General features: G+C 47.1%; 1 protein-coding gene across 3 annotated transcripts in view; it reads right to left on the bottom strand.

The window, feature by feature from the left end:
• The window catches only part of Dpy19l3 (dpy-19 like C-mannosyltransferase 3), a 69,914-nt gene extending 44,591 nt beyond the window's left edge, over positions 1–25,323 (bottom strand). For 2 of the 3 annotated variants that reach the window (XR_015047977.1, XM_021168101.2), the window contains exons 1-4: positions 25,100–25,323; positions 23,423–23,564; positions 20,537–20,670; positions 129–219 (exon numbers count right to left, since the gene is read on the bottom strand). Coding sequence is in view for 2 of the 3 variants with exons in the window: in XM_021168101.2 (XP_021023760.1) it covers positions 129–219; positions 20,537–20,670; positions 23,423–23,525 (328 nt within the window). In the remaining variant the exon portion in view is untranslated. Of the gene's footprint in view, positions 1–128; positions 220–20,536; positions 20,671–23,422; positions 23,565–23,836; positions 24,053–25,099 lie in introns of those variants that run through there. The other variant, XM_029479874.2, reaches the window with a different exon arrangement.
• Between the last annotated feature and the right edge of the window lie 1,387 nt (positions 25,324–26,710).

The raw sequence follows: 26,710 nt of genomic DNA, 5'->3' as shown, positions 1-26,710 counted from the left end.
ACACACACACACACACACACACACACACACACACCAATGCATCAGGTGCAAAGAGGGGAAGGGAGAGGATTGAGGAAACAGGGCAGAGGAGTCAGCATGCCCGCATCAGTAGCTGTCGCCGGGATTACCTTGCAGGAGGGTCGGAGCCTGCAGCATCTGCTTGTAGTAAGAATAGTACAGTCCACATTCCGTCCTGAATGAGATTTCTCGCTCTACTTCCTGAAACAAAGTGAGAACTACTGGGTTTACTTGACCTAGTTTTGTTGAAACGCCCACTGTTACTATAGAAACAAGATACGGAACTACAGAGTTTAGGAGAGAAAGGAGACTCTGCACATACCAGAAATCTTAACATAGCGAGGCATGGAGGCTCGTGCCTGCAGTCCCGCCAGCTGGAGGGTGAGACTGGAGGGTCACGAGTTCAAGGCTGACCTGGAGACTATATGGAGGGACCCTGCCTCAAAACAACCAAAAGAAAGCTGATGATGGGGGATGGGCCAGGTCATTCTCTCTACTCTTGTAGATAGATGTGTTTCCATAAAATGTTTTTTTTCTTTTTTTTAAACCTGACAGAACTTGTTTCATTTAAGGTGTATTTCAAAGTTCATGGCTTCATACAACTTACAACTACAGAGAAATCCACAAATCACCACTGGACCTATGTGATAAAGAGTTCTCCGCTCTCTGGGCTTTGAGAGATGGCTCAGCAATAAAGAGACTCCATACACACTTTTATCTTCAAAAGCATAATTGATTTTAAAAGCTATACTCTCTGCCACCACAGACCCCTTTACTCCAGTGTTCCAAAAGCCAGGCCCCCGAGCTGACGTCACACTGTGTAAAAAGTGGTGTAATATACTCGCTAACACAGAGATCCATACTCCACAGACCTCAGGCAGCCGGGAAGAGTTCAGAAACGCTCACATCTGCTGCCAAGCTGCTAAATCCTCATCTCAGCTTGTCTCTGCTCATTCCTACCTGCATGATTTTGGTTTTCAGAGAGTAATAAACATTTTACTAAAAGAGCCATTCATGGGCTAGAGGGGTGGCTGACCTTACAGTGGACATGGGCTCAGTCCCCGCATGCACATGGTAACTCACAACCCTCGGTTGCTCCAGCCCCGGGGAACCTGATGCCTCCTTCTAGGGTACTGCATGCCCACTACACTCACAAACATGCAGGCATATAACTGTACATATAAAAGTTAAAACAACATTTTTTTAAAAAAAAGAACCACTTGGGCTACTTATCTTCTGACCTGAAAATTAGCGTATTTCTCCCACCCTTTACATACTTTTTCTATCCTTTAAAGCACTATGAATTAGGGCCAGTGAGTGGGCTCAGACGATAAAGGTGTTTGCTGCCAAGCCTGACAACCTGACTTCCATCCCATGACCCACTTGGTAGAAAGAGAGAACAAACTCCCACAAGCTATCCTCTGACCTCTGTACACCTGTCTTGGCAAATATATGGTCCATACATGTACACATATGAATGTGCGTGCGCACACACACACACACACACACACACATACATGAAAAACTTCTGTAAAATATAAAAACATGAAGAACCCACTCATGTGCTTGTGGAAAAATCATTAAAAAGATATTCCTAAGAACTAGAGTGTCTCGGCACAAGCTGTTGAGATGGTTGAGCAGGTAGCCTGCAATCAAGCCCGACTACCTGAGTTCCATCCTGAGCCCACGTGGCTGAAGCAGAGAAAAGCCTCCTGAAAGAGGTCCGCTGACCTACACAGATGTGCCACGATACCACATACCCACACCCACGCGCATGCACACACAGATACACATGTGCATACACATGCACATGCACACACAAGCACAACTTAAAAGAAATTTTATAAGAATGCCAAAATATCCAACTATTAACTCCAGCAAACTATTAGCTGGTCCTGTTCCTTCTAGGACCGTGTGAGTACAAGCTTTATATACAGAACTTTCTTTCATAGAAAATAAGCGCTAAAGAAGAGGAGGAAAGAGAGGAGTAAGAGGCATGAAGAAGAAGGGTGTGAAGGAGGAAGGAGGAAGGAGGAAGGGGAAGGGGGAGAGGAAGGAGGGGCAAGGGAGAGAGAAAGAGGAGGACAAGGAGGCGGGGTCTGCAGGCATGGTGGCTCAGGTCTGTACTTCCATTATCCAGGTGGAGACGGGAGAATCACAAAGTCCAGCCTGGGCTACAGAGTGAGATTTCATATCAAAAATCAAAGTTTTAAAGGGGCTGGCGGTGCTGCACATGGTGGGACATGCATTCAATCTCAGCACTCAGGAGGCAGAAGCAGGCAGATCTCTGAGTTTGAGCTCAGCCTGGCCTACATAGGGAGTTCCAGGTCAGCCGGGGCTGCACAGAGAAACCCTGTCTCGAAAGCAAATGAAGAACAACAAGGAAGAGCGCCGTAGATGCACCCCAGAAGTACAGACAGCCTAGCTTACACACCATAGTACAAAGGCAAACAAACAAAGACAATGGAAAACCACCAGTCCCAAATCAACCTCAGCATCTCCGCTTCAGGCAAAGGACGATGGGGAACGTGCCCCTTCTCGGCTTCTACAGTGGTTCTGACTTATCATTCACAACCTTTCCTAGTGATTACACCAACCTGGCCATCTTTAATCTTTGCAAACACACGACTTACTGCTTTGATCACATAAGACCAAACTGCTATCCTGTGCTTCTGCACCGCTCAAATTCCCACCCAGTCAAATAACCATGGAGACTGCCTATTGATGCTAACTGAGCAAATACTAGCTTTTGTCCATGCAATAAATAAATAAATAAAAACAAAAATAAGCCCACGTTAAGTGTAATTACATTCCTCTTTTCTCCAGCTGCCTTTGCGCATTCACAGTGCTGGCTAGCTACTGCCTTTAACAGAGCATCCTAACTCTGAACCTACAGTCACAGCAGGGGAGCCAGCTCAGTCAGTCACAGCTTTGGGCTTCGTTTCCTATAGGGCTCTAAGGGGGAAAACAAAGGCTTATAAAAGAAGAGGGGTTATTCAAAGTATAAAGAGCGGAAGGCTTCCGTGCCCTTCCCCCTCTTTACTATACCCAGAACAGTAAAAACCAAAGAGGGATCTAATTAGTAAAGAACGCATTCAAACATGATTAATTGGTAATCTTGGCACCAGCTGTCTAGAACCAAATGCTATCCTTTATTAGACAGACACTCGCAGGTTTTACATCTGCTTCATGCTAAGAGAACATCTGCCTCGCTCAAACGCTTCCCCAGTTCTACAGCAATTTATACTTTGTCTGGTGGATCTCGCCAATGAAAACGTACATCAGTGGTAGTTACCCTCTGTAGAGCGCCAAGTGGACCAATACTTCGAATTTTAATTTGCACAGGTACTGAGTGGGGAGCAGTATTTGGTGGAAGAATAAAAACGTGTCTGACGACAACAACAGAAGGAAGCAGAAAGACAGATGAACTGCATTCTTGTTCATTTATGTGGAGTGCGCATACACACTCACACGCACAATCCTGCAGAGCCAGCAGAGGGTGTTGGAGCAATGGAAGCCAGAGTTCCAGGCAGCTATGCGCTGACAGTATAGGTGCTGGGAACTGAACTCAGGTCCTTCAGAAGAGCAGTAAGTGCTCTTAACCTCTGACCCACCTCTCCAGCCTTGTGAACTGTATTGTCGAAGATCTGCATCCCTAAAAACATTTCAGTAGCAGCCTGGATAGCATTGTAAGTACTAAAAGAGGAGAGTAAGAGGACTGTTCACAGTCGATGATCTGTACCCGAGGGCACGCAGGCGTGATGCTGGCAATGCCCGAAAGGTTTTCAGGCCCTTTGAGGATAATGGCACTCAGCTCAGGAACACAGCAGGTTCATTTCTAAAAATCTCACATCAATAACTTTTGTTGGTAAAAACTGTTCCCTCCCATCTCCCGATAATTAGGCTGCTGGGAATGGAGAAGCCAACGACCCATTAACTCTCTGAAATGCGGTTTCAGAGTTAACAAATCATCTCACCAAGAGTCGGGGCGTTCACGGGGAGACAGCTGTGCAGAGCCCCGCGCTGGGAACCATGCCCTTGGCAAACATATTTACGGCACGTACATGGTTTATTGTCTGGTTAAATTCCCATCCATCTGTTAGGATGGAAGGATTCCTGCCCTCGAGTTGACTAAAGCTGTGACACGTGACAGCTGACAAGCAGGCTGGTGAGAAGGTTAAGTCTTGCAGGCTCTACCGGCTCCACTGGGCCTGCCCAGAAGCCACCAGCAGCATCTGTGGATTAACCCCATTTATTCCAGGGACACCTTGCTCTGAAGGAGTACGAAAATCCTGCAACATGAAACCTATGCAGATGCTGGTGAAACAGAAGCCTGAGAAAAACAGACTAGGAAGAAGCTGGGAGAGCCATACACGCTTTGAACGGGTGGAAACAAGAGGTCTAAGAATCCAGTCCTGGACCCAAAACAACAAAATCAGTACATAGAGAACAACGGAAAAGGCACGTGACAGCTCACAATCTAAGTCCAGTTCCAGGGGATCTAAACCTGTCCTCTGATTTCCACTGTCACCACTTGGTGCATATACACACATGCAGAAAAACACTTCACATGCATAAAATAAATCAATCTGAAAAACATTTCTGGGCATGGGTGTGGAGGCTGAGGCAGATGGATCTCTGTGAGTTCCTGGCCAGACAGGTCTGTAGAGTGTGACCCTGTCTCAAAAAAGGATGGCGTGTGGATGCTGGTGAAGTGGTGTCTGGGCAGAGATCTGGAGGTGACTGTCGGCTGAGTGGATTCCAGAGGGAAAGGCAATGACACGGAGCCTCACAGGAAGAACAGCCAGGAGGGCGTGGCAGCCTGAGTGCAGATGAAGTACAGGGGAAGCAGGTATTAAGGGCAGGAGGCGGGTACCAGAGGGCGCATCTCCTTGTCCCATAGGTGATGCGAACTCTGGGCCTGTAACTTAAAGAGCTTGGAAGGGTGGAGTGTGCAGAGGGGAGTTAGGAGTTTGTTTTTATATTCATTAAGCTGGGAAAGCACAGGGGATTTATATTTTGAGAGAAGATCTCACTAGGTAGCCCAGGCTGGCTAGCACTGAAGAGATCTTTGTGCTTCTACCTCGTGTTAGGATTACAGACATGCACCACCATGCTTGGCTACACACCACACACACACACACACACACACTTATATAATACATATATATTCTACATATAGAGATTTTTATGTATGTGTCTTTGTGAGTATACACCACAAAGGTGCAGGTGCCCAGTGTGGCCAGAAGAGGGTGTCAGATCCCAGGGAGCTGGAGTTATAGCTGGTTGTAAGCTGCCTGACATGGGCACTGGAAATCAAACTCAGGTCCTCTGGAAAAGATCTATGTACTTTTAACCACTGAGATACCTCCCCAGCCACTTAGCTTTATACTTTTAAAGCTTTTTTTTTTTAAACAATAAACAAAACTGCAGAGTTCTGAGTGGTCCAACTGGACCACTGGGTGAAATAAGCCAGGTTCGGAAAGATCAACAACAGTACATGCATTCCCTCACATGAAGATGGAGACATAGAACACCTGTGAGACACAGGCGCAGAAGGGCTGGCTATGCGGGATAGAGGAAGGGGACCAGAAGGACAGGGAGCAAGACAGGATGGAGACAATGTTTTCCTCATGTGCAGGATCTAGCTTTTCAGCAGGGACAGAGTCACGAAAGCAGAAGTGGGAAGGAGATGAGCAGGGACAAGAGAGGTCACGGGAGGTGGGCAGACAAGTTTAAGGCCAGGCAGGATTCACATCTCATAATGAACGCCACTGTTTACACCTATTTTAAAAATAAGGGAACAAGCCAGGCTTGCATCAAGGGTCTGCTGTAGTGACACAGGCAGAGAAAAGGCACAGCCTTGAGACAGTCACCCTTTTGGACACTATATGTGCTTAGAAGTGGGATTTGCTGAGGGGGTCCATGGAGGGTCTGAATGAGCAAGAGCCTTCAAAGCCTTCCGGCCTATGCCAGTCAGGCATGACGCTTTGAGTTACAGATACGGGAAACACAAGGACAGGCCAGGGCAGGCCAAGGCAGGCTAGGGCTTTGGTCTCTGCACCTGAAACGCCTGTTGGACACCAGAAGAAGTTGGACAACTAAGGGGCTGATACTCAGGTCTCCATTTGGAGGAATCCCTGAGTGGGGTCTTCACTGGGAACCATGATCATGTTGACCTTAGAAATGAGAGTGGACAGAAGAGACCTGGGGTCTTATTCAAGACAAGGCTAGAAACCAAGGAGTGAGTGGCCTTAAGGGGACCCAAGGGCTCAGATGCAGCAGCAGGAACAACTCCTGAAGAGCAAGGCTGGGTGACTTAGCATCTTCAAGATCACTGGGCATTTCACTAAGTGCTTTCATGGGGAAGCTATGCACTTGAGCCGGATTGGAAAGGGTTCCAGAAAGAACCATAAGAGAGAAACAGGGACTACAGGCCATTAAAACGAGACAAGAGCTCAAAGAAAGGAGGGCATGCTGCATGTGTCCCCCAGAAGGGAGCAAAGGTAAAGTGCCTACTGTCGAGTGCTGGGTCTTAGCAGAGGTAGGGAGAGGCCAGAGGCCAGCAGCACTGGCTGTGTGCACGTGAACCAGCCAGGTGCGGTGTGCAGGCTTGTCCTCAGTCCACTTCCACTCCAGCTGGGGCATGGAGAATCGGTGACATCACTCACATCTCTCAATTCTTTTGAATCTCAACTTCTCCTTCATAAAATAATGTATGGTTGACGAGGATGGGGTTTCAAGATTCCAGGTTATAATCTATGTGTGATACACACAGACACAGACACAGACACAGACACACACACACACATAAACATGTTTCCCTAGGAGCAATGGTTTGGCATTGACCAGTTCGGTATTCTCAGTCACTGTATTCTTAGTAGCACAAGAAAACCAACTGCAATTAATTTCCCATTTTGATGTTGGCACTGTGACAGCTTTATAAAATGCGTCCTAGAGTGGTATTATTATTATTATTTTTAAGAATCTGGACAGCTAAAGCTATAGGTCAAGACTAAAACACCTGCCTAGAATCCCCCAGTGAGGGGCTGAAGGTATGGCTCAGTGGTAGAGCCCCTGCCTAGAATCCTCCAGAGAGGGGTAGGGGTGTGGCTAAGAAACAGATCATTTACCTTATATGCAAAGCCCTTAGACCCACCCCTAGTGCAGGAAAAACTTGTCATAATCAAAGAAAATTCCTAGTGTCTGATATTTTTAGGGTAATGAATGGTGAAATATTCCCCATCAAAACTATAGAATTTGTTTTCTGGGGCCACACATGGCAATTCCCATTTTCCTAGAATAAAGTCCATTTTTTCACAGACCATGGATTTGCATAGACATGGCACTTGTGATGTCACAATCGGCTTCTGGTTTGTAGTTTCTGTATTCCTACTCCATTACTTCCATCTTAGTGCGCTGGTGGATGAGGTCACACTGGTGGCTGTCATTTTCACCAAGTGTCTTCCTATTTTCTAGTTATTAATCTGCTTTTTAGCTGTATCCGTCCTTTTGGCAGACTCTTTGCTTTCCAATCCCATGAAGGAATACTCCATTCATATCTAGATTCTCAATCTCACTCTATATCACACTAGCTAAAGCCATAAAACTCTGCATACTGCTTTGAAACACACCTCTGATTTCTAGATTTCATTTATCATTTTTAAACATTCAACATCCACTTCCTCTGCTCCACAAATACTCTAAGGAATACTTTCAGGCACGTCTGCCGCAGACAAGGCCCAGGTTTGATTCTCAGGGCTGCAAGTGAAGAGAGAGTGATGTTGTGGGTGAGGTGGAGACGGGATGGAAACTGGTAAATTACAGGGAGGAGGGAGTTTCATATTTAGTTAGCTCAAACTTTTTATTTAAAGGAATGAATAAATCAATGAGAAAACTGTCACATTATCCTGAAGCAGGAACCAGAGTGCTCACTTTACTGGGAGAGTGAAGTCTATTTTTTTCTGCAAACAAAACCAACACACACTTGGCTCGCAGTCCAGAACACTTTCTGCGCTTGTAGCTGACCCAGGTTGAGTTTCCAGCACCCACACCAGCAGGCTCGCTACTGTCTGGCACTACAGTTCCAGGGGATCCAATGCCCTCTTCTGGCCTTTTGGGGCACAGCACTCACGTGTGCAAGCACACACATAAGCATACACTCATCTACATGCATAATTCATAATTTAGAAATAAGTTTGGAAGTTGGATGTGGAAGTACACAACAGTGAGTTTGAGGACAGCCTGGTCTACATTATAAGCTCCAGGCTACCCAGGAGTAGTGAGACCCTGGTTAAAAAAAAAAAAGTTTGGATATATATGACATCTTTACGTTCATGTATCTTGTGTCCTGCTTTGGGAATGCATATGTGATTGTGTCTTTGTGTGTTCTCTCTCTCTCTCTCTCTCTCTCTCTCTCTCTCTCTCTCTCTCTCTCTGTGTGTGTGTCCTGCTTATAACTTGGGAACTATTCAGGGTGACTTTCTTAACTATGATGACCCAGGACAATTTATTTACCTTTCTGTACTATCTTCTGATGCTCTGCAATGAGTAGTGTGGCCATGTGTGTGCCCTTCTGAGCTTTGGGGTAATTTTCTTCCATAAACACACCTATGGGGCTTTGCATTTGAGACAGCTTCACTAGGGAGCCTACCCTGGTCATGAACCCAGATCTCTCAATTCTCCTATCTGCACTTCTTAGGAGCTAGAATTCCAGGCATGTATTACCACACCACTGATCTATTTATTGATTGGTTGTTGTTGTTTTTGAGACAGGCTCTTAAAGAGTTCAGGCTGGTTTCAGTATCTCGATGTAATTGAAGATGCCCTTAAACTCTGATCCCAGTGCCGAGATCACAGGTGGGCACCACAACATGGTTTATTGGAAACTGGGGATAAACCCAGGGCTTCCTATATGCTATCTATGCAAGCAACTCTATCAACTGAGACCTGTCCCAGACCAACTTACTAGTTTTGAAATAGACACACATTTATAGCTATATTTTGATCTAGCTATAAAAGAGAATCCAGGATGTCTCCATTGCCTTGGTCTTTTTCTCCTTCCCCTTCATGTGTTATGTAATCACATCGTTCCTTGGTCATTACACTATACATCCCAACATTACACATGGAAGCCTGTGTTATTTATATCCAATACACTTTATGCTGTGGCATTAGGTATCTTTGGGCCTATAGTAAATAATGTGAGTTACACTGACAGCATTTCTGACATTTAAAAAATTCTATTCTAGTCTAGTTTTTTAGTTAGTTAGCTTGTTTTGTTTTTGAGATGCAGTCTAGCTAAATAGCCTTGGCTGGTTTGGAATTCACTATGTAGACCAGTCTGGCTTCTGTTGGCTGCTTCTGCCACCTGAGTACTGAGGTTAGAGGCATGCAATGCCAAGCCCCACTTTTGTCATTGTTTAAAAATCTGTCCACAGTCTGGGTTAAATATTTCCTATCAACTTCTTTCAGAGCTTGAAAATCATTTCCCAGGCTAAAAAGAGTTTGTATAATGCCTTTGGTGGTTTGAGTAAGAAAGGCCTTCGTAGGCTCATGTATCTGAATGCTTACCACCAGGGAGTGGCATTATTTGAAAGGATTAGAAGGATTGGAACACATGTGGCCTTGTTGGAGGAAGTGTGTCACTAGGAGTGGGCTTTAAGGTTCCAAAAGCCCAAGCCTGGTTTATACTCTCTCTCTTTCTTGGCCTTCAGATGAGGATGTAGCTACTGTTCCAGAGCCATGCTCCCTGCCACAGTAATGGACTAAACCTCAGAAATTGTAAAGGGTAAGGGGAGGTGAATGCTTTCTCTTATAAGAGTTGCCTTGGTTGTGATGTCTCTTCACAGCAACAGAACAGTGACTAAGACACTGCCTTTATATAGGATGAGATGAGTAAGGTGACATGTCAATTGCTTATTCTATAAGCATCATTCAAAAGTAATTAATTTTTTGTGACAGACTAATATGTAAGTCTCTACTGTAGGCCGAGATTAGCTTCAAACTCACCATCCTCCTGCCTTTGCCTTGAGTGCAGGCATTACAGGTATACGTACTACCAAAGTCAATGCCATCATGATCCCCAAATTTCACATGTGATTATGAAAAATTTTGAGGTGAGAGTAACCTATGACTCTCCTCCTAGGTCATGTGATCTGTAATGGCAAGAGATTTCTTTTTTTTTTTTTTTCTGTAGACCAGGCTGGCCTCGAACTCAAACTCAGAAATCCGCCTTCCGCTGTCTCCCAAGTGCTGAGATCAAAGGCATGCACCACCATGCCCCGCTAAGAGATTTCTTTATTAAGTCCTGCAATTGATCTCTTCCCTCTTCTTGCTCTCTGAAACTGGAGGCTGTGTGTACTATAAAGCCAGTCTGTCACTTAGCTCTACCCCAGTGCTAAGTCTTACACTTACACTGCTCTTCACTTTGTATTCTTCTGTGCGTACAATAGTGGTGTACACGTGTCACCTCATGGGCATGGAGTGGACACCTATGTCATGTTGGCTCTCTCCTCCCCACACACTCAGATTGTCAGGCTATGCCCAAAGTGCTGCCACACAGCAGGCCATCTCAGTGGCTCAGAATTAATGTGTGTGTACAGATACACACATATTCACATGCATGCATGCATGCATACATACAGGGTTTCATGTATCCTTGGCTGGCATCAAACCCATTATGTAGTCCAAGATGACCTTGAACCTCTCATCCTCCTGCCTCTTTCTCTTAATTGCCCAGATTACAGGTCCACTCCACCACAGCACATTTTTGTGGTGTTACATCCTGCTAATAATTTTGCTGGTTAACTTTCTTTGGGATTAGCTGTGTCCTTTCAGTTTGTAAACTCAAATTTCCCTTTTCCTTCAGTTCTCTGGGAAATACAGTTCTGCTTCACCTTTCCCTCCTGTTTGGCTGGCTCCCAGTGTTACATGTTTGCTGGCCTTTGTCTTCCCTGGCTCCGGTGTTACATGTGTGCTGGTCTTTGTCTTCCCTGGCTCCCAGTGTTACATGTTTGCTGGTCTTTGTCTTCCCTGGCTCCCAGTGTTACATGTTTGCTGGTCTTTGTCTTCCCTGGCTCCCAGTGTTACATGTGTGCTGGCCTTTGTCTTCCCTGGCTCCCAGTGTTACATGTTTGCTGGTCTTTGTCTTCCCTGGCTCCCAGTGTTACATGTTTGCTGGTCTTTGTCTTCCCTGACTCCCAGTGTTACATGTTTGCTGGCCTTTGTCTTTCCTGGCTCCCTGCCAACCTTTGATTAATTTCCCTCAACTGTATCCATTTACAAGCCTATCAAACAACTCCTCCTCCTCCTCCTCCTCCTCCTCCTCCTCCTGTGCTTTTCTCAGTCCCATCCGCAGGGTGCTGACTCTGGTTTGGTCCTATTTTCTCTTTTCTAGATTCTGTAGGATTCTCATGTATCCTTTCCCTTTATGGCCCTTACCTCTTTATAAAAAGTACAGATGTTGGATAGAGAGATGGTTCAATAAGTAAGAGTGCTTGCTGCTCTTACCGAGGATCTGTGCCTACATGATGGCTCACAACCTCCAGTAAATCCAGTTCTAGGGGATCTGGTGCCCCCTTCTGGCCTCTGAAGACACTGCATGCAGGTGGTACACACACATACAGTCAGGCAAACATTCTTATTCACAAACACATATATATATACATATACATATATATGTATGTATGTATATATATGGCTCTGTTTTGAATCTATCTTTCAAACTAGCAAATAGTTTATTTCAGAGGCAAAGTTTCACTGTGTAGTTGAGGCTGGCCTTAAACTCTACTCTCCTCCTGCCTTAGCCTCCTGAGTGCTAGGGCTAAAGGCCTGTACCACTGTGCCTGGCTATTCCTGAGGTATTTGTTCAATTCTGATGTGTTTGCTATAACGTTTTCTGGTTTCTTCTTCCCTTTTCTCTTCTGGTATCATTTCACAACCTTCTGCTAGCTCCTTTTGGGTAATTAGTCATTCTGAGTATGACTGACTAATTCTTTCTTGAACAGTTCCTTCCAAAAAGGCTTTGGGGGTAGAGGTGGAAGACACAATCAGCAAAAGCTGCTTTAAGATAGAGGTTGTTTTCAAAAGTGACTTCTTAGCCCGCCCTGGTGGTGCATGCCTTTAATCCCAGCACTCAGGAAGCAGAGGCATAGGCAGAGAGAAGGTCAAGGTCCGTGGTCTACATAACGAATCTCAGGCCAGCCAGGGTATATGGTGAGACTCTAAGAATGACGTCTTTAGTTTTCTCCTCAGTTTACTGAACAGTGATTGGCAATGATAGGGTTATTCAAACTGTGCTACCACACCCGGCATCCTACAAATACGGTCAACCCCGTAGGACTCCTTTCACGCTGCCTAGCTCCCTTCTGTCACAGAAGCACCTTCAGGAAGACTGCTCTGTGGCTCTTTGTGCCCATTCCCACAGTCCCCATTAGGACATGGGTGGCTTTGCCTCTCAGGGCATGCCTGCACATCAAGCCTGACTACCCTCAGGAGCTTCTCCTGAAGGCTGAGCTGGAGAGACTCTGCTCAGCACGTTTTACACTCCCTGGCCTTCACAGGATTTGCCTGGAGTCTGGCTAACGATCTTCCTAGGTTCCTGAGACAGAGAGTCTGGGCACAGTGTGGTAGAGGATGCTTTCTACGTGCAAGCCTTATAAGGAAGAACTGGAGGGAGGGCAGGAAAGAGAATCCAGCTCTCTCCATTTCCTTAATTGTTCTGACACAATTTCAAGATGAGGAGCAAGTGACATGTTTTTACTGCCACTTTAAAGTGAGAAGTTAAGTAAGTAATTTTGGGAATTTAATGACACAATTAGAAACAACCCAACACTCCAAAATTGGGGCACAGTCAAAGAGTGAAGTAAACAATATACTCACGTCACGTCTGCTCAATTCTATAGGCATACGTTTTTTTTACCTAATAAATCCAAGCTTGGTAAAGGGGTGTAACCGTCTGTGTGAGAAGCATGTGATACAATGTCAGATATGGTGAATTAAGCGTAGGACATTGGGTTTGCTAGGAAAAATACATATGCATGCAGGATGAAAAGTTGAAGGGAAATGAAACCCAGGCATGCACAGATGAGTCAAATGCTCTGCCACTAAACCACACTTTCACCTTTAGCACTCAACTGTTTTCCCCCTTATCATGCTCGCTCTCTCTCTCTCTCTCTCTCTCTCTCTGTGTGTGTGTGTGTGTGTGTGTGTGTGTGTGTGTGTGCCTGGAGACTGAACCCAGGGTCTAAGCAATACTCTACCCCTGAACTACCTCTCTGGCCTATTTTTACTTTGTTTACATTTAGAATTTAGACAGGGTCTTGATAAGTTGCCCACTTACTCAGTGATGCTCTGCCTCAGCATCCTGAGTCCAGCCAGCTCTAAAAACATTTGATAAAAGTAATGTGTACAGAAGCTGGGTGTGGTGGCGCATGCCTTTGATCCTAGCACTCAGGAGGCAGAGACAAGTGGATCTCTGTGAGTTCAAGGACAGTCTGAACTAAACTTCTAGGCCAGCCGGAACTACAGTGAGACCCTGCCAAAAACCAAAGTGTGTGTGTGTGTGTGTGTGTGCACGCGCGTGCACGAGCGTGTATGTGTACTCCTAAACATAAGTACAACCTCTTCTATCAACATAATGTGTGGATGTTTGTATGTATGTTTACATGATTATTTGAGGTTAGATTACCAATTGTTGTGCCCTTCTCTGTTTCTAGTGACAATTAATGGAAAAAGAGGCCACCAATGGGCAGTAGTGAGTCTTAAGCACTGTTTCATCTCAAAGCCTGTTTCACCATCACAGTACAGCGTGCATAACAACAACAAATAAAACATAATAAATGCTCAATAAATAGCAGCATAATGGCAACGTAGCCTTCCTCTGCTGACAGCTAACATTAAACTGCACTGCCTGTGCCCCACCTGCCAGGACTAACAATGTCCCCTCAGCCAAGCTAAGCTGCTTCTTCCAACCCAGCTCTGGACAGATCCTCTCAGCAGCCACCTGTCCATCCCCCTTTCCTTCCTGAAACCCCACGGGTTCACCCTGCTTCAAACACAAGCTGATTTACTTAGCCCCAGTAATGCGCTGGGCTTTAAGGGCAGTGGGGCACTGTGCCCTTTTGGCTTGTTTTGATTATGATCAAGGACAGTAGAAAAAGCATGCTACATTTAAAGGCCAATTTAAAGCCAAGGTGTTTAGGAAGGAAAAAAAGGAAAGAAACAAAGTACCAGTGCACTACAGACACTCAACACAGGATGTGTTTTTAAACCTGTAACATCTGAAGCTTCACGACAAGGAAAATAAACTACAGTGGCTGGACAGGAGCACATAGACTCTAACCATAAGCAAGGCCAGGAGAGGGTACAGAGGCAGACTTTCTATACTGCTTCAGTCTTCACGTTGGTGTTTCAAGGTTCCTTCTGTTCAAATCCTAACACTGCAAAGACATTCCCGAGACCGCTCTGAAGCACGCTGTCGCACATTCAAGGTAAGCCTGGGTTATGCTCAGCGTTCCAATGAGGTGACTGAGGTGACGGCATTCTGTCCTGAGCTTACCCTGACTCCAATCTTGGATGCCTCAGGCACTGCTGAGCCCTAAGCACGCCCGAATGATCGTGCATTCTGGGGTAACACGTTGGGATTTTCCATGACCCTGACCACAGCCCGATGTGTAAAACAACACAACTGATGTGTTCTGCCAAAATAAATGCTGCCGGGTTCCCCTGACCCACACCTGACAGCAATGTCACTGCGGTGTTTGCCTTTAGAAAAGCTCTGTCCCTGAGCTTTGGGCAAGAGACCCCCTCTTGGCTGCCAGCTAATAAAGGACTCCAACTTGGCCTTCTGTGTGTGGTGGTCTGCAACTTTCTCACCTGGACTGTAGCATCAAGCCACCCAGGGTTGGGCACTGAGACTGTGTTTCAAAGGAAACAAACACACCACACACACTACACACACACACACCACACACACACAAACACACACACACACACCCTACTGAGGAGGGGCATGGTGGCACATACCTGGAATCCCAGCATTCAAAGCAGACAGTTGAGGATCAATACTTGGAGGCTAGCCTGGACTACCAAGTGAGATATCATCTTAATATCAAGTAAAACGTAACCAGCAAATCATTTGGAAAACAGAAACCCAATGTACAAGCTGTCGATCTTACAAAGAATCTGTAGTCTTTGAATAATTAACAATTCCAAGAACTCAAAAATCTGAGTATTTTCACTAAAAAAAAAAAAATAAGCTTCGTGCCAGGAGCAATGGCCCACACCTTTAATCTCAGCACTCAGGAGGCAAAGGCAGGCAGATTTTTGAGTTTGAGGCCAGTCTGGTCTACAGAGTGAGTTCCAGGCCTGCCAGAGCTACACAGTGAGACCCTGTCTCGAAAAGAAGAGCGAGATTGCGAGAGCAGTCAGTGAGCCTCTGAGCTCGGTTGTAGCCTCCACGGGACAGGGGGTGGTGGGTGGAAGAAACCTGTTAGAGAATATGCCAGTGTGTGGCTTCCCAGATGGAATCGGAGGCACAGAAAGACGGCCCAGGCTTCTCCTCCTTTCCCACTCTACACACTTCTGAAACAATCTCACCCACACAGCTACAAGCTGGTAATAGGAAAATGTCCGTTTTCCAACACAGATGGAGTGCCTGCCTTTGGAGCCACAAATCCAGCTTCCTCAACTCCCTATCTTTAGCACGACTACTTTGAAAGAGCCTTCAGTATCAAAAGTCAGCTGGGGAGAGGGGGGATTGTGGCGGCAAGAGAACCATGAGTTCAGAGCCAGCCTGGGCTACACAGTGAAACCTTGTCCTTGAAAATAACTTCTAGGCCCCAGAAATCAAGAACCCGGCTGTTCTCAGTCCTCTGTTCCTAAGTGACCCCAAAAGACAGCTCGAGGCTGGTGACTCAGAAAGGGCCTCTCATTTCTGCAAAGATGACTCAGAATGTCAGTAAGCCTTGCCAGTAACTAGAAGGTTAGTGCTTTGAGCCACGCGGTATCATATTACTCTGACCTCTCTAGGCTGCAAACTATGTTCAGCCCGTGGCCAGTGACTGAGTCTCACGCCAGCTAGTTTTTATGTTGACTTGACACCAGCTAGAGTCTAGTAGAACCTCAACTAGGAACTCATCAGACTGGCCTATGGGAAAGCCTGGTACATTTTCTTGATCAGTGTGGGAGGGCTCAACTCACTGAGCAGTGCCACCCCTGGGCAAATAAAAGCAAGGAGAGTAAACAAGCCCTGGAGAGTACGACAGTAGCCAGCACTCATCCCTCCATGGACACTGACTGCCTGGGTTCCTACCTCCAGGACCCTGGCCTGGCTTCCCTTAAGGATGCGCCGTGACATGGAAGCGTAAGGTGAGATTGACCCTTTCTGCCCCAAGTTGCTTTTCCTCAGGTGTTTCATCCCAGCAATAGTAACCCTAAGGCAAACACTTGTTTATTCAGAGCTTGGATGAGCTGCCCCTGCTGGCATCAAACCTCACACGGCCACACTGCCATGCCAGGACAGCACTTCCACCTGAGCTCACAAGGAAGGGCAACAGATGCTTGGGTTTTGAATGCTCTGGACCACTCTGCATCTCTCCTTTCAGCTGGTTCTAGCCTGTATCTTTGTTCCACCTTCCAGTCCAGCACGTCCCGGAGTTCTAGGATTCGACCTAGCCAACTGCTCATCCTGAATGGCTAGGGCTCCTCAGGATTTACAGCCAGCTGCTCAGAAGTGAGAGTCACCTGGGAATCCCTCAACTTGAGACTGGAGTTTGGCTTTTTGGTTTCTTTGTTTTGTAGACCAGGTCTCTCTGTGTCACCGTGGCTAGCTTGGAATTCAGAGGCCAGCCTGCCTCTGCCTCCTAAGTACTAGGAATAAAGGCGTGTGCTACTGTGTCTAGCTGCAACTAGAGTCCGCAGCCATAGCTGTTTTGGCCAGAACTAGTTCTCAACCTGGGAGGTTTGGCCTCACTGGTGGCAAGAAGGAACTGTGCCCTGGAGAACTGCAAACGGCATTGTTACAGAGAATGGCTGATGTATCCAGCCAGCCACCAAGCTGCTCACAGAAAGTATCAGGTTGTCACTGATCTTTCTGCCCTGATTAACATAAAAATGTCACCTTCCATTAAAAAAAAAAAAAAAAAAAAAAAAAGGTCCTTCCAGGTCAACTTCCTAGAAAACTCTGACTACACCTTCTTCTCTCCACCTCCTGCCAAGATCTGAACCCCTACACAAAGGGAGTGCAAACTCAAGTTCCCCAAAGGCGGCACATCTATATGAATGGCTGCAGACCCACAGCCATCTTTGGTCTCAGAAACCATTTGTCCCCAGCCTCTCTACTGACCTAGGAGACCCATCTAGTGGGTGTAACCTTTGGTGTGTACTCACTTAGGTAACAACTAGCTTCTCTCAGAATTCAAATGAATGTCACCTGGATAGCATGTAACACCCACAGCAAGGGAGAAGTGAGAGCCACTTCTTACCCCCCACCTCACTCAATGTCCTAGTTTGCATTCTCCTGCTGAGATGAAGCACCTTGACTAAAGCAACTCCGACAGGCAACCGTTTATTTGCTTTCTACATCCAGTCCCTCATGAAGGGAGTCAGGGTGGAAACTCAGGGAAGGAATGAAGGCTAAGGCCATGGAGGGTGCTGCTTAATGGCTTGCTCAGCCTGCCCAGAGATGGCACTGCCCCAATGGACTGAACCCTCCCACGTCAATCATTAACCGATTACAGTCCAGTGTGATGGCGGCATTTTTCTCAGGTGAGGTTTCTTCTTCCCAGAAAAACTTGCGCTGGCTTCAAGTTGTCAAAAAATCAACAGCACACCCACCTACTCGGCGTCCCCACCAAAGCATTTTGAAAAATGCATTGATTTATGATTCTTTTGGACTGTGGCACAGAAGTTCCTGTAACCTCCTCCACAGCAGCATGTGTCACTCAGGGCAATGTGAGCCACACTCCAGCCATGCTCACTCTTTTATACTCCCTTCCACCGTGCCTGTGCTCACAGAATCCTGGCCCCATGCACCACCTGCCCGGCTCTGGGCTTGCCAGCTTCGCTCCCACTTTGGAGCTGCTTCCCTGCTTCCCTGCTCCTCCTCCTCTTTATCAAGCAAGTCCTGTTTCCAAGTCTCACCCTTGAGGCTCAGCTTCCCCCCCACCCCCCGACTCTAAGCAGGCCCCCGGTCACTCCTCCTCTGCTTTGACTGTTCTTCCTGCTTCTGTCCCCCTCATCAAAGTTAAGTTCCGTGACGCCGATGCTGGATTCCCAGGCAGGAAGATAATCGCTTACTGAGCACCCTAATTGGATATCTAGGTCTCATGGAATCCGCTGAACAGGATTACTCAGCGGTGGGCTCTGGCTTTACCCGGCCCGCCTCAATCCATTCTCCACGCATGCCACGGCCTGAGACACTGCTCCAGTCCATTTTCTCTTGGGAGCACAGGTGCTCCACTGCCAGCTGTTTCCACTCTCAGGCTACACTGTCCCTATCTGTTCTCCAGCCATGCTGTCCTGCTGCTGCCACACTACCACACCCAAGTCTCCTGCCTCCTGGCCTGGACACGTACGTGTTCAGGATAAGTGCCACTATCTGGAGCCTTGCCTGTATCCTCCTCGAGTATCACATGGAGGTAGGGTCCCATCTTACCATGAGGCACAGTGTCTGCTTGACAAGGTGGGTGTCTAGCCCACATTTACCCCGCTTAGTATGCTAGACGAGCTCCAGCCCTGGTTACTCCTTCCGCGTTCTCCACAGAATTTAGTTCAGTGTGACTCACAAAACGGGCGCTCGACCCAGACTGGCTTAAAAGCAGCACAGTGACTACTCTGACCCAGGGAAAGTCAAGGGTGTCCAAGCATCTCGATGGTGTACGGCTTTCTAAGGATGTGAGCAAGGCCACTCATAAACTTTAGAGAGCTGGATTCAATGAATTAATAGTAATTCGTTCCATGATTTCTTTCAACACGTCTTCCTACCACACTGCTACTAGCGTTTACCTTTGGCTACATAGTCCCACAGAGGTATTTTAGTCTTTATTCAAAATAAAGATCTTAATGTTCCTAAGGGAGCATCACCCCAGGCTGGAGAGATGGCTCAGCAGTTGAGTGCACTTGCTGCTCTGCCAGGGGACCAGGGTTCAGTTCCCAGCACCACCAGCTCTAGCTCCAGGGAGTCTGATGCTCTTCGCTGGTCTCTCCCAGGCCAGAGCTATGTGCACACTGTATATAAATAATAAGACAAACCTTAAGGAAAATGGGAAGGCTCAAAAAACCCTGGCAACGTGCATGTTTCATTCCATGAAGTCACAGACCAGCCCTGAAACTATGCCAGGAAGTTCTAGAAGTTCTGAGAAAGACAGAAAGAAAACAAAATGTCCCAAGAGTCGGCGTGGACCCCTACTCTAAACAAATAATGACTTTTCCACTCAACGCCATCCACACACAGTAACAACAAGGTCTGAAGCTCCAGATGGGGAGGCGGGCTCCGACAGTCTCTGCTTTTCTTTATGCCTACTGCAACCAACAGACAGAAAAATATAAATCTAAGAAATAAACTTTCTACCTCAGCCCAGTTTATACACAGGTATATGCAATCAAAACGAAAAGTAACAAAATAGCCCGCATGCCTACTCCATCATACCCCACTGCACTGCACTGACAGCCCTCATGCCTACTCCATCATACCCCACTGCACTGCACTGGAGAGCAGGACTCACAACCACTACACCAGCTTCAGAACTCACATTCCCATAAATACCGACAGTCCAAAATGACAACAGCACAACTAAACTGATTAAAAAGGACACAATTCAACTGTCTTTCTTCCTTTCTCTTTCTTCTTTCTGCTTGAGTACAGGGTGATAGGGGATACACAGGCACACGTATGTGCAAGTGAGCGGGGGCCGAGGGTCAACCCCGAGTGTCATCCTTCAGAAGCTGTCCATCTGGAGTTTTAGGAGGCGGGGTCTCTCCCTGCGACCTAGGAGTGTCAGAACACACCACCCTGCCTGGCTCTTTACATGGGTGCTAGAGAGCTGGACTCAAATCTTCACTTTGCTTTTTATGTTTTTCACACAGGGTCTTACTAAGTAGCCCAGGCTAGCCTCAAATTCAATTCACAACCCTTCTGCCTCTGTCTCTCAAGGGCTTGGGGAATCCAGACACAATCATAGCCAGTGAGACCCTCATTTGATTAGACAAATCCTGATGCTATTTTTACATGATGAATATGTAAGTCTTTACTCTAGAGTCAAACTCTTTCAAGATCCTGGATCCTTTTTTTCTTTGAGGGGACAAGGTCTCATGTAACCCAGCCAGGCCTCTGAATGTCTGATCTTCCTATTTCCACCTCCTGAGTCCCAGGATTACAGATACGTACTCCCATGCCAGGATGAGAGACTGGGTTGGTCCTCATGGTTCAACTGTGTGGTCTCGGTCACTCATCTACATGGTCAGCTACCGGGGAAACAAATGAGTAGATCACACAACGGTCCGAGATGCCCCATACCTTAATATTGGAGAACCACAAATCGTTCTCATGCAGGGTGGCCAGGTAAACAGATGTAAGAAGTCCAATGCAAAGAGCCACAGTTCCGCCAACCGCGGACGACAGGATCTTCCAGAACCTTCCAGAGGCACAACCTTTTAGAAAAGAGAAACACATGAAACACGAAATTAAGAACTTAAAGACAGCTCCACTGTTAATCTCACTGGCTGTTCCTGCAGTGACCGGGGTTTGGTTCCCAGCACTGGCTTCAGGCAGCTCACAACCACCTGTGACTCCAGGTGTAGGGAAGCCGGTGGTGCCCTCATCTGTCCTGTGCTCATTTGTACAACCTACACACTGACACACACAGACGCGTAATTAAAAATAAAAGTTACAGAAACGATACAGCATAAATCAGAAGACATGCACACTAGAAAAATACAAAGGTAGGAGGTTTAAGGATGTCAGAAAGGATGAATATTCTAGTAAGGAAGAGAGTAAGAATACAAACCACCAATGAGCGAAAGGAGACAAATGGCCAATAACTGTAGCCAACAGAAGAAAACTGTTAAAATCCACTCAAATTCCCCACCACTGGAAAAAGAATGAGCTGTTATTTTCAAAATTCTTGGCAAATATGGAACTTAAAATGGCTAATACATGAGCTGGAGGTGCGGCTCAGTGGTAGCGCACCTGCCAGGCATGACCCACAACGGCAGAGGGATATATGTAACTGGAGCTTAGGACTGCTTTGGAAATGTGCTGGTTTGTATTTATGTCAACTTGACACAAGCTAGACTCTGCTGAGAAGCTGGGAAACTTCAGTTGAGACATTGCCTCCCTAAGGTGGGCTGCAGGCAAGGCTGTAGTGGATTTTCCTAGTCACTGCCTGCCTGTGGGCTATGCAAGTGTGGTCCTGGGTGCTGTAAGAAAGCAGGCTGAGTGAGCCACGAGGAACAGGCCAGTAAGCAGCGCCCCTCCACAGCCTCCACATCAGCTCCTGCCTCCAGGTTCCTGCCCCATTTGAGTTCCTGCCCTGTGTGAGTTCCTGCCCTGACTTCCTCTGGTGATAAACAGCAATGTGGAAGTGTAAGTTGAATAAAGCTTTTCTTCTCCAAAGTCACTTTTGGCTCACAGTATTTCATCCCAGCAATGGAAACCCTAACTAATACAGGACTGGATTTAAATAATCAAACATCTAGGGGACTGGAGAAATGGTTCATGAATTAAGAGCACTTACTGCAGTTACAGAGGACACAGGTTCCATTCTCAGTATCTAACATAGTGACTTAAACTGTAACCCCAGCTCCAGGGAACCTGATGCCCCTTTCTGACCTCTGAGGGGTCCTTCCTCTTCCTGACAGCCAGGCACACGCAGTTGGTGTACTTATGAAGGGCTCAGGACGTGGAAGAACAGCGCACTCCAGAGCAGCGCATGGCTCTTGCTTCGCTTTATAAGGCTGCTTGAGGGTAGCCACGTGCAAATGAAACATTCACGCAGCAAGATGAATACCGTCATCTACTCCCTGGATGAGCAAGTTGGCCGAAGCAGGTTTTCCTTCTTTTTAAAATTGTCTTTTATTTTCAAGGTTGCTTTTTTTTTTTCTGATATGATTTCATAAAATGAGCCATCTTCAAAGTGGTTGGTTGTTCTTTTTTGTTTGTTTTTTAAATTAAAAAAATAAAACAAAATGGGGGCTGGAACAATGAATGGCTCAGGAGTTAAGAACATTCACTGCTCTTGCAGAGGACCCGGGTTCAGTTCCTATCACCCACATGGTGGCTCAGAACCAACTGTAACTCCAGTTCTAGGGAAGCCAATACCCACTTCTGACCTCAAGGGACGCCAGACACACATGTAGTGCATGTGCAGGCAGAACACTCATACACGTGAAAATACACAAATCCATCTTCAGAAACAAGGACCAAGCCAGGGGCTGGCGAGGCAGCCAGTGAGTGGGGATGCTGGCTGCCCAGCCTGATGACCCGAGCTGAATGTCTTTAACCCACAAGGTGGGAAGAGAGAACAGTCTCCTGCTAGTTGTCCTCACACGCTCACATGCACGCCCTGTTCAGCCACCACATATTCAAGGCTAATAAATACATGTAATTAAAAAAAAAGACACAATCTAACATAGATTTTAACTACACAGCATCAGAAACTACTCCAAATTACCTAATATGCCTTTCATCAGCTTGGCCAAATGGCCTAGCTTTCCAACTGAGAGACCTTTTATCTTATTAAACAGCTTTCTCTGCTACCTACTAGCTCTGGCTGCTAAGAATTCACTGGCCTACAAAGGATTAATTATGTCCCATACAGAAAATGGCTGATGGGTGTGGAGCTCTTTATGCTCACTAAAAGAAATTTGGCCACATTTAATTACCTAGCAACTGCTCAACATTATATAAACAATTCACCAAGTTCTTTTTTTCCTTCCCTTCCTACCCACTGCCTAAATAAAGAAAAAGAGGTAACTTCAAGAATTTGCCTGAATACAAAATGTTAAATCTCTTTTTCAAAGGCTTTAGTGAAATGAGACTAAGCCAAGATGAGGGTACCTGGAAGGGGCAGCACACACGCGCAGGGCACACCAGACAAGGTACCCGTGGAAAGAGACAGTTGGCTAGGGCAGGCAGAGCATCCCTCTAAAGGACCTAATGACACTGCCACTGTAATTTAATCAACACATAACTTACCAAGGATTTCTTCTCACCAAAGCCGTTTTACTGATTACAGCTGAAAAGCCAATATAATCAGAGTACAGTCAGAATTTCTGGGTGCTGGAACAAGTGTCCTTCATACATCGCACCAATTTTTTTTTTTTTACCCTATTAGATCGTGACATATGTTAATACGCAGAAGGAAAAGTCATCCAAAATACTGCTTTAGTTCCAACCACCTACCAGATGGCAATTTCTTTTCCAACTTCACATCTTCTTTTGGTGATGGAAAATCCTCAGAAACTTCTATGGGTTTTGTCTCTTTTCTTTGCCGGATGTACATCATGATGTCAAAGACTCATACGCATTGTTCTTCCAACCACTCCTACAAACAACATCCAGATGAATGCCCCACGGAAATGTCAGCACCCACTTTACCCAATACACTTTTATGCTCTTATGTGCTTAAATGTCCTGTCTTAGCCTGCTGTCCCCTGCTCAGCAGACCCTCCCAAACAAATCTTAATCAGCCTTTAAAGATACAACACAAATGTTTAACTAAACCACATTGACAAAGCACCTTTCCTCCAGCAGGCACTGCCAAGAGGGAGGGATACAGGTAGGGATACAGGTGAGGATACAGGTGAGGATACATACAGGTGAGCCACATGAAGATGCCCAGGACTTCTTCCAGGAAGCCATCTTGGATGCTGCACCCTTGTGATGTTTTCCCTCTCCGATTCTGTAACACTAACTGTGGGATTTATTGCGTGACACAGTTTTACATTATTCTCTACAGTTCCTACAGAAAGTAGTGGGTCTGATTTATTCCCACAGAACTGACCACGTGGGAGGGATTCCTAGTAAACTTGTGACAGCCAGATTTTGAAGAACTGAAACAATGTTTCTGATACCTGAATTTTAGCACCTGTGTTCTTTGAAAAAAAAAAAAATCCCTGCTAAGCTTTATGCCTGGGTGTCAAAGACAGTAAGACAGTGCGGGGCTGTGCCAGTCAGGGTGGCTGCTCTCTCTGGGGAGCAACTGTGGGTGTAGCTGCGGGAGCAGTTACCTAGTTTGGAAGCTGTGAGGGGGAGGCGGGGGTGTGGTGGTGGTGAGTAAGCTGGCTTCAGTCCCCCGGGAACATCTTGCCTGGTTCCTCTGACTAATGAATAGCGTTTTACTAATTATCTATTAAAGATGAGGAGTAGCCAGACGCGATTGTTTCGGCAGCTAATCCAACCTGCACTCTAGGTACCAAAGTCTATGTTTATCTAACGGAAAGGCTCTTGCTAAATACAACAGAGGAAGCCAACACCACACAATGCTTTTGTTAAGATTCATTCATTCAAAAATGCTCAGACTGAACACAGACTCAAATGCAGTGTGCTCAAAAAGCACAAGAAACGGGGGTGGGGGGGGGCAGGAGAAGAAATCTTTTCAAAGTCTTGCAGCCACAGCTGGAATCCTGTCCCCTCTTGAGGAGTTATACCCTCCCTGCTAGCCCTCGGCGGGTTAGGGCTATACAGGGGGCCCACCTTACATCTACCCTGAGCCTGGTAAGGCAGAAAGTTAACAAACATGCCAGGTGCTAATTACGTTTCCCGTCTGGATGGCAACAGCCTCTCCAACTAGGAAACAAAAAGTTGCTCCGGCCAGCCGGACTCAAAGCCCTGCCAGACATTAGCAAAGGGACCCTAAGGCAATTCCTGGACTACTGACCAGGACGCGTGCCACTCCCCCGCACCTGGAACCACTCCCCTGCGCACCTGGCGAGCCCACGCCAGGACCAGGTGCCAGCCGGCCCGGGGAACCTCGCGACACTCGCTCCCACTCTGAGACGCTCCCTCCCACGCCCCGCCCACGTGCCCCGTAGACACTGGGCGTCCAGTCCCCTCGCGGCCCGACCCCCAGCCACAGACCTGCGGCCTCAGCAGTCCTCGCGGGCGACTCGGGTTGGCAAGGAAGTACCCCGAGCACCCAGGCCTTGGGGACGCGCCCACTTCACGGGCTACAGCGAGGTGAAGACTAGGAGGACCCAGCTGTTCCCGGCTCTGTGCGGCGCGCTGCAAGGATGGGCCTGGGGGGCGTCTACAGCCCGGGGAAGGGGCGCGCCGGGGAGGCCGGGCCGCTGCCGCTGCATTCATTGGTCCCGGCAGCTGTTCGTCAACGCAAGGCCCCGCCCCTGCCTCCCGCGCTGCCCCGCCCCGTCTCGTGCGGCGCACACCGGAAGGAAGAGGTACACTTCCGCTCAGAGGGCTGTTTTGGGGGTAGTAGGCTCGGAGGCAGGTCTTAAGCTTGGCTTGTTCCTGTGTTCGGAGTCCCTGGTGCCCCGAAGAAATGTTACCCAGTCTCGGGGGACCTTCCCAGCTCTACCTCCTGCCTCCAATGTCCGGCTATATGCACTTTCGACGTTGTTTAGTGATAAAATCCGCGGACACTTTTGGGTCTCCAAAGACATGCCTCTCAGTCCCCACACCCCCAACCCATCCACGCCCATCCCCCGCCGCCGCCGGAGTACTGTTCTGGGCTTTGTTGTTAATTCTCCTTAACCTGCACCTCCAGTATTGAGTCCTAGATGTTCCTCTTATCTTTAAACTGTCAGCCTCTTTTTCCTCTCTTTGAGACAGGGTCTCACTTTCTAGTTCTGGCTGGCCTGAAACTGCGTGTGGACCAATTTGGCCTCAACTCTGCTTCTGCCTCCTGAGTGCTGTGACTAAAGGAAGGTGTGCACCAGACTGAGTTTTGGTAGTGGATGGCCCACTGAGATCAGTACCTACGAAAAGACAGCCTGTCATCTAATTCCAACAAAAATTGCTCCGTACACCCTGCCTTTTTTAGCTACCTGTCCCTGATAGATCTTTTTCTCTTTTGGTTGTCGACTGTTAATACCAAGAACACACTGCTCAGAATGCTTTATTAGATAGCCCCCCCACCCCCCACCTTCTTAAAGTGATTTGTGGAATATGTAACTGGTGTGAGGCGCGTGTCCCTGAGGGGAACAGTATTCAGCTGCTGCTTCATGTCTGTAACACAAGGCAAGAACTGTCATAAGAACGTCAGGTCGTAGTGCTTCTCATAGAAAGTGGGTGCGCCCTAAGAGTGAAGTCTGAGAGTTAAGGTCTTAGATTGCGCTCCTGCAGTCCTGCTGAGGAAGGAGGCTGCTGCAGGAGGATGACAAGTCCAACTCTTGCCTGGGCCATATGCAGAGACATAGTGTACTGGCTTGTCACAAGCAGCAAGACAATGAGTTGTAGTGAAGCACGATAGAAAGGCGAGGGAAATTATGGAGGAAAGAGAAGGAATTTCCCCCATTCCACTGCAGATCTCGATGAACCCTCGCCAGCTGCAGGCAAGGATCCCAGCACAGAATCCTTGCTGTAAAGTTTGCTAACACAAATGCTGAGTTCCTCTCATGGATCTTGTGTTAAACAGGGTCTGCTTTAAGGCCCGAGTGTACTTGACCTTTGGGCCTCATTCCTTTCCCCTCAGATGGGTGTTTCAAGGACGATGCTTACTAACCTTTATTTTCA

This window comes from Mus caroli, unplaced genomic scaffold, assembly GCF_978045245.1.
Source record: "Mus caroli unplaced genomic scaffold, Mus_caroli_1 scaffold_8, whole genome shotgun sequence".
Taxonomy (NCBI): domain Eukaryota; kingdom Metazoa; phylum Chordata; class Mammalia; order Rodentia; family Muridae; genus Mus; species Mus caroli.
The sequence above is the reverse complement of the archived record's forward strand: the minus strand, read 5'-3'. Positions and strand labels throughout refer to the sequence as shown.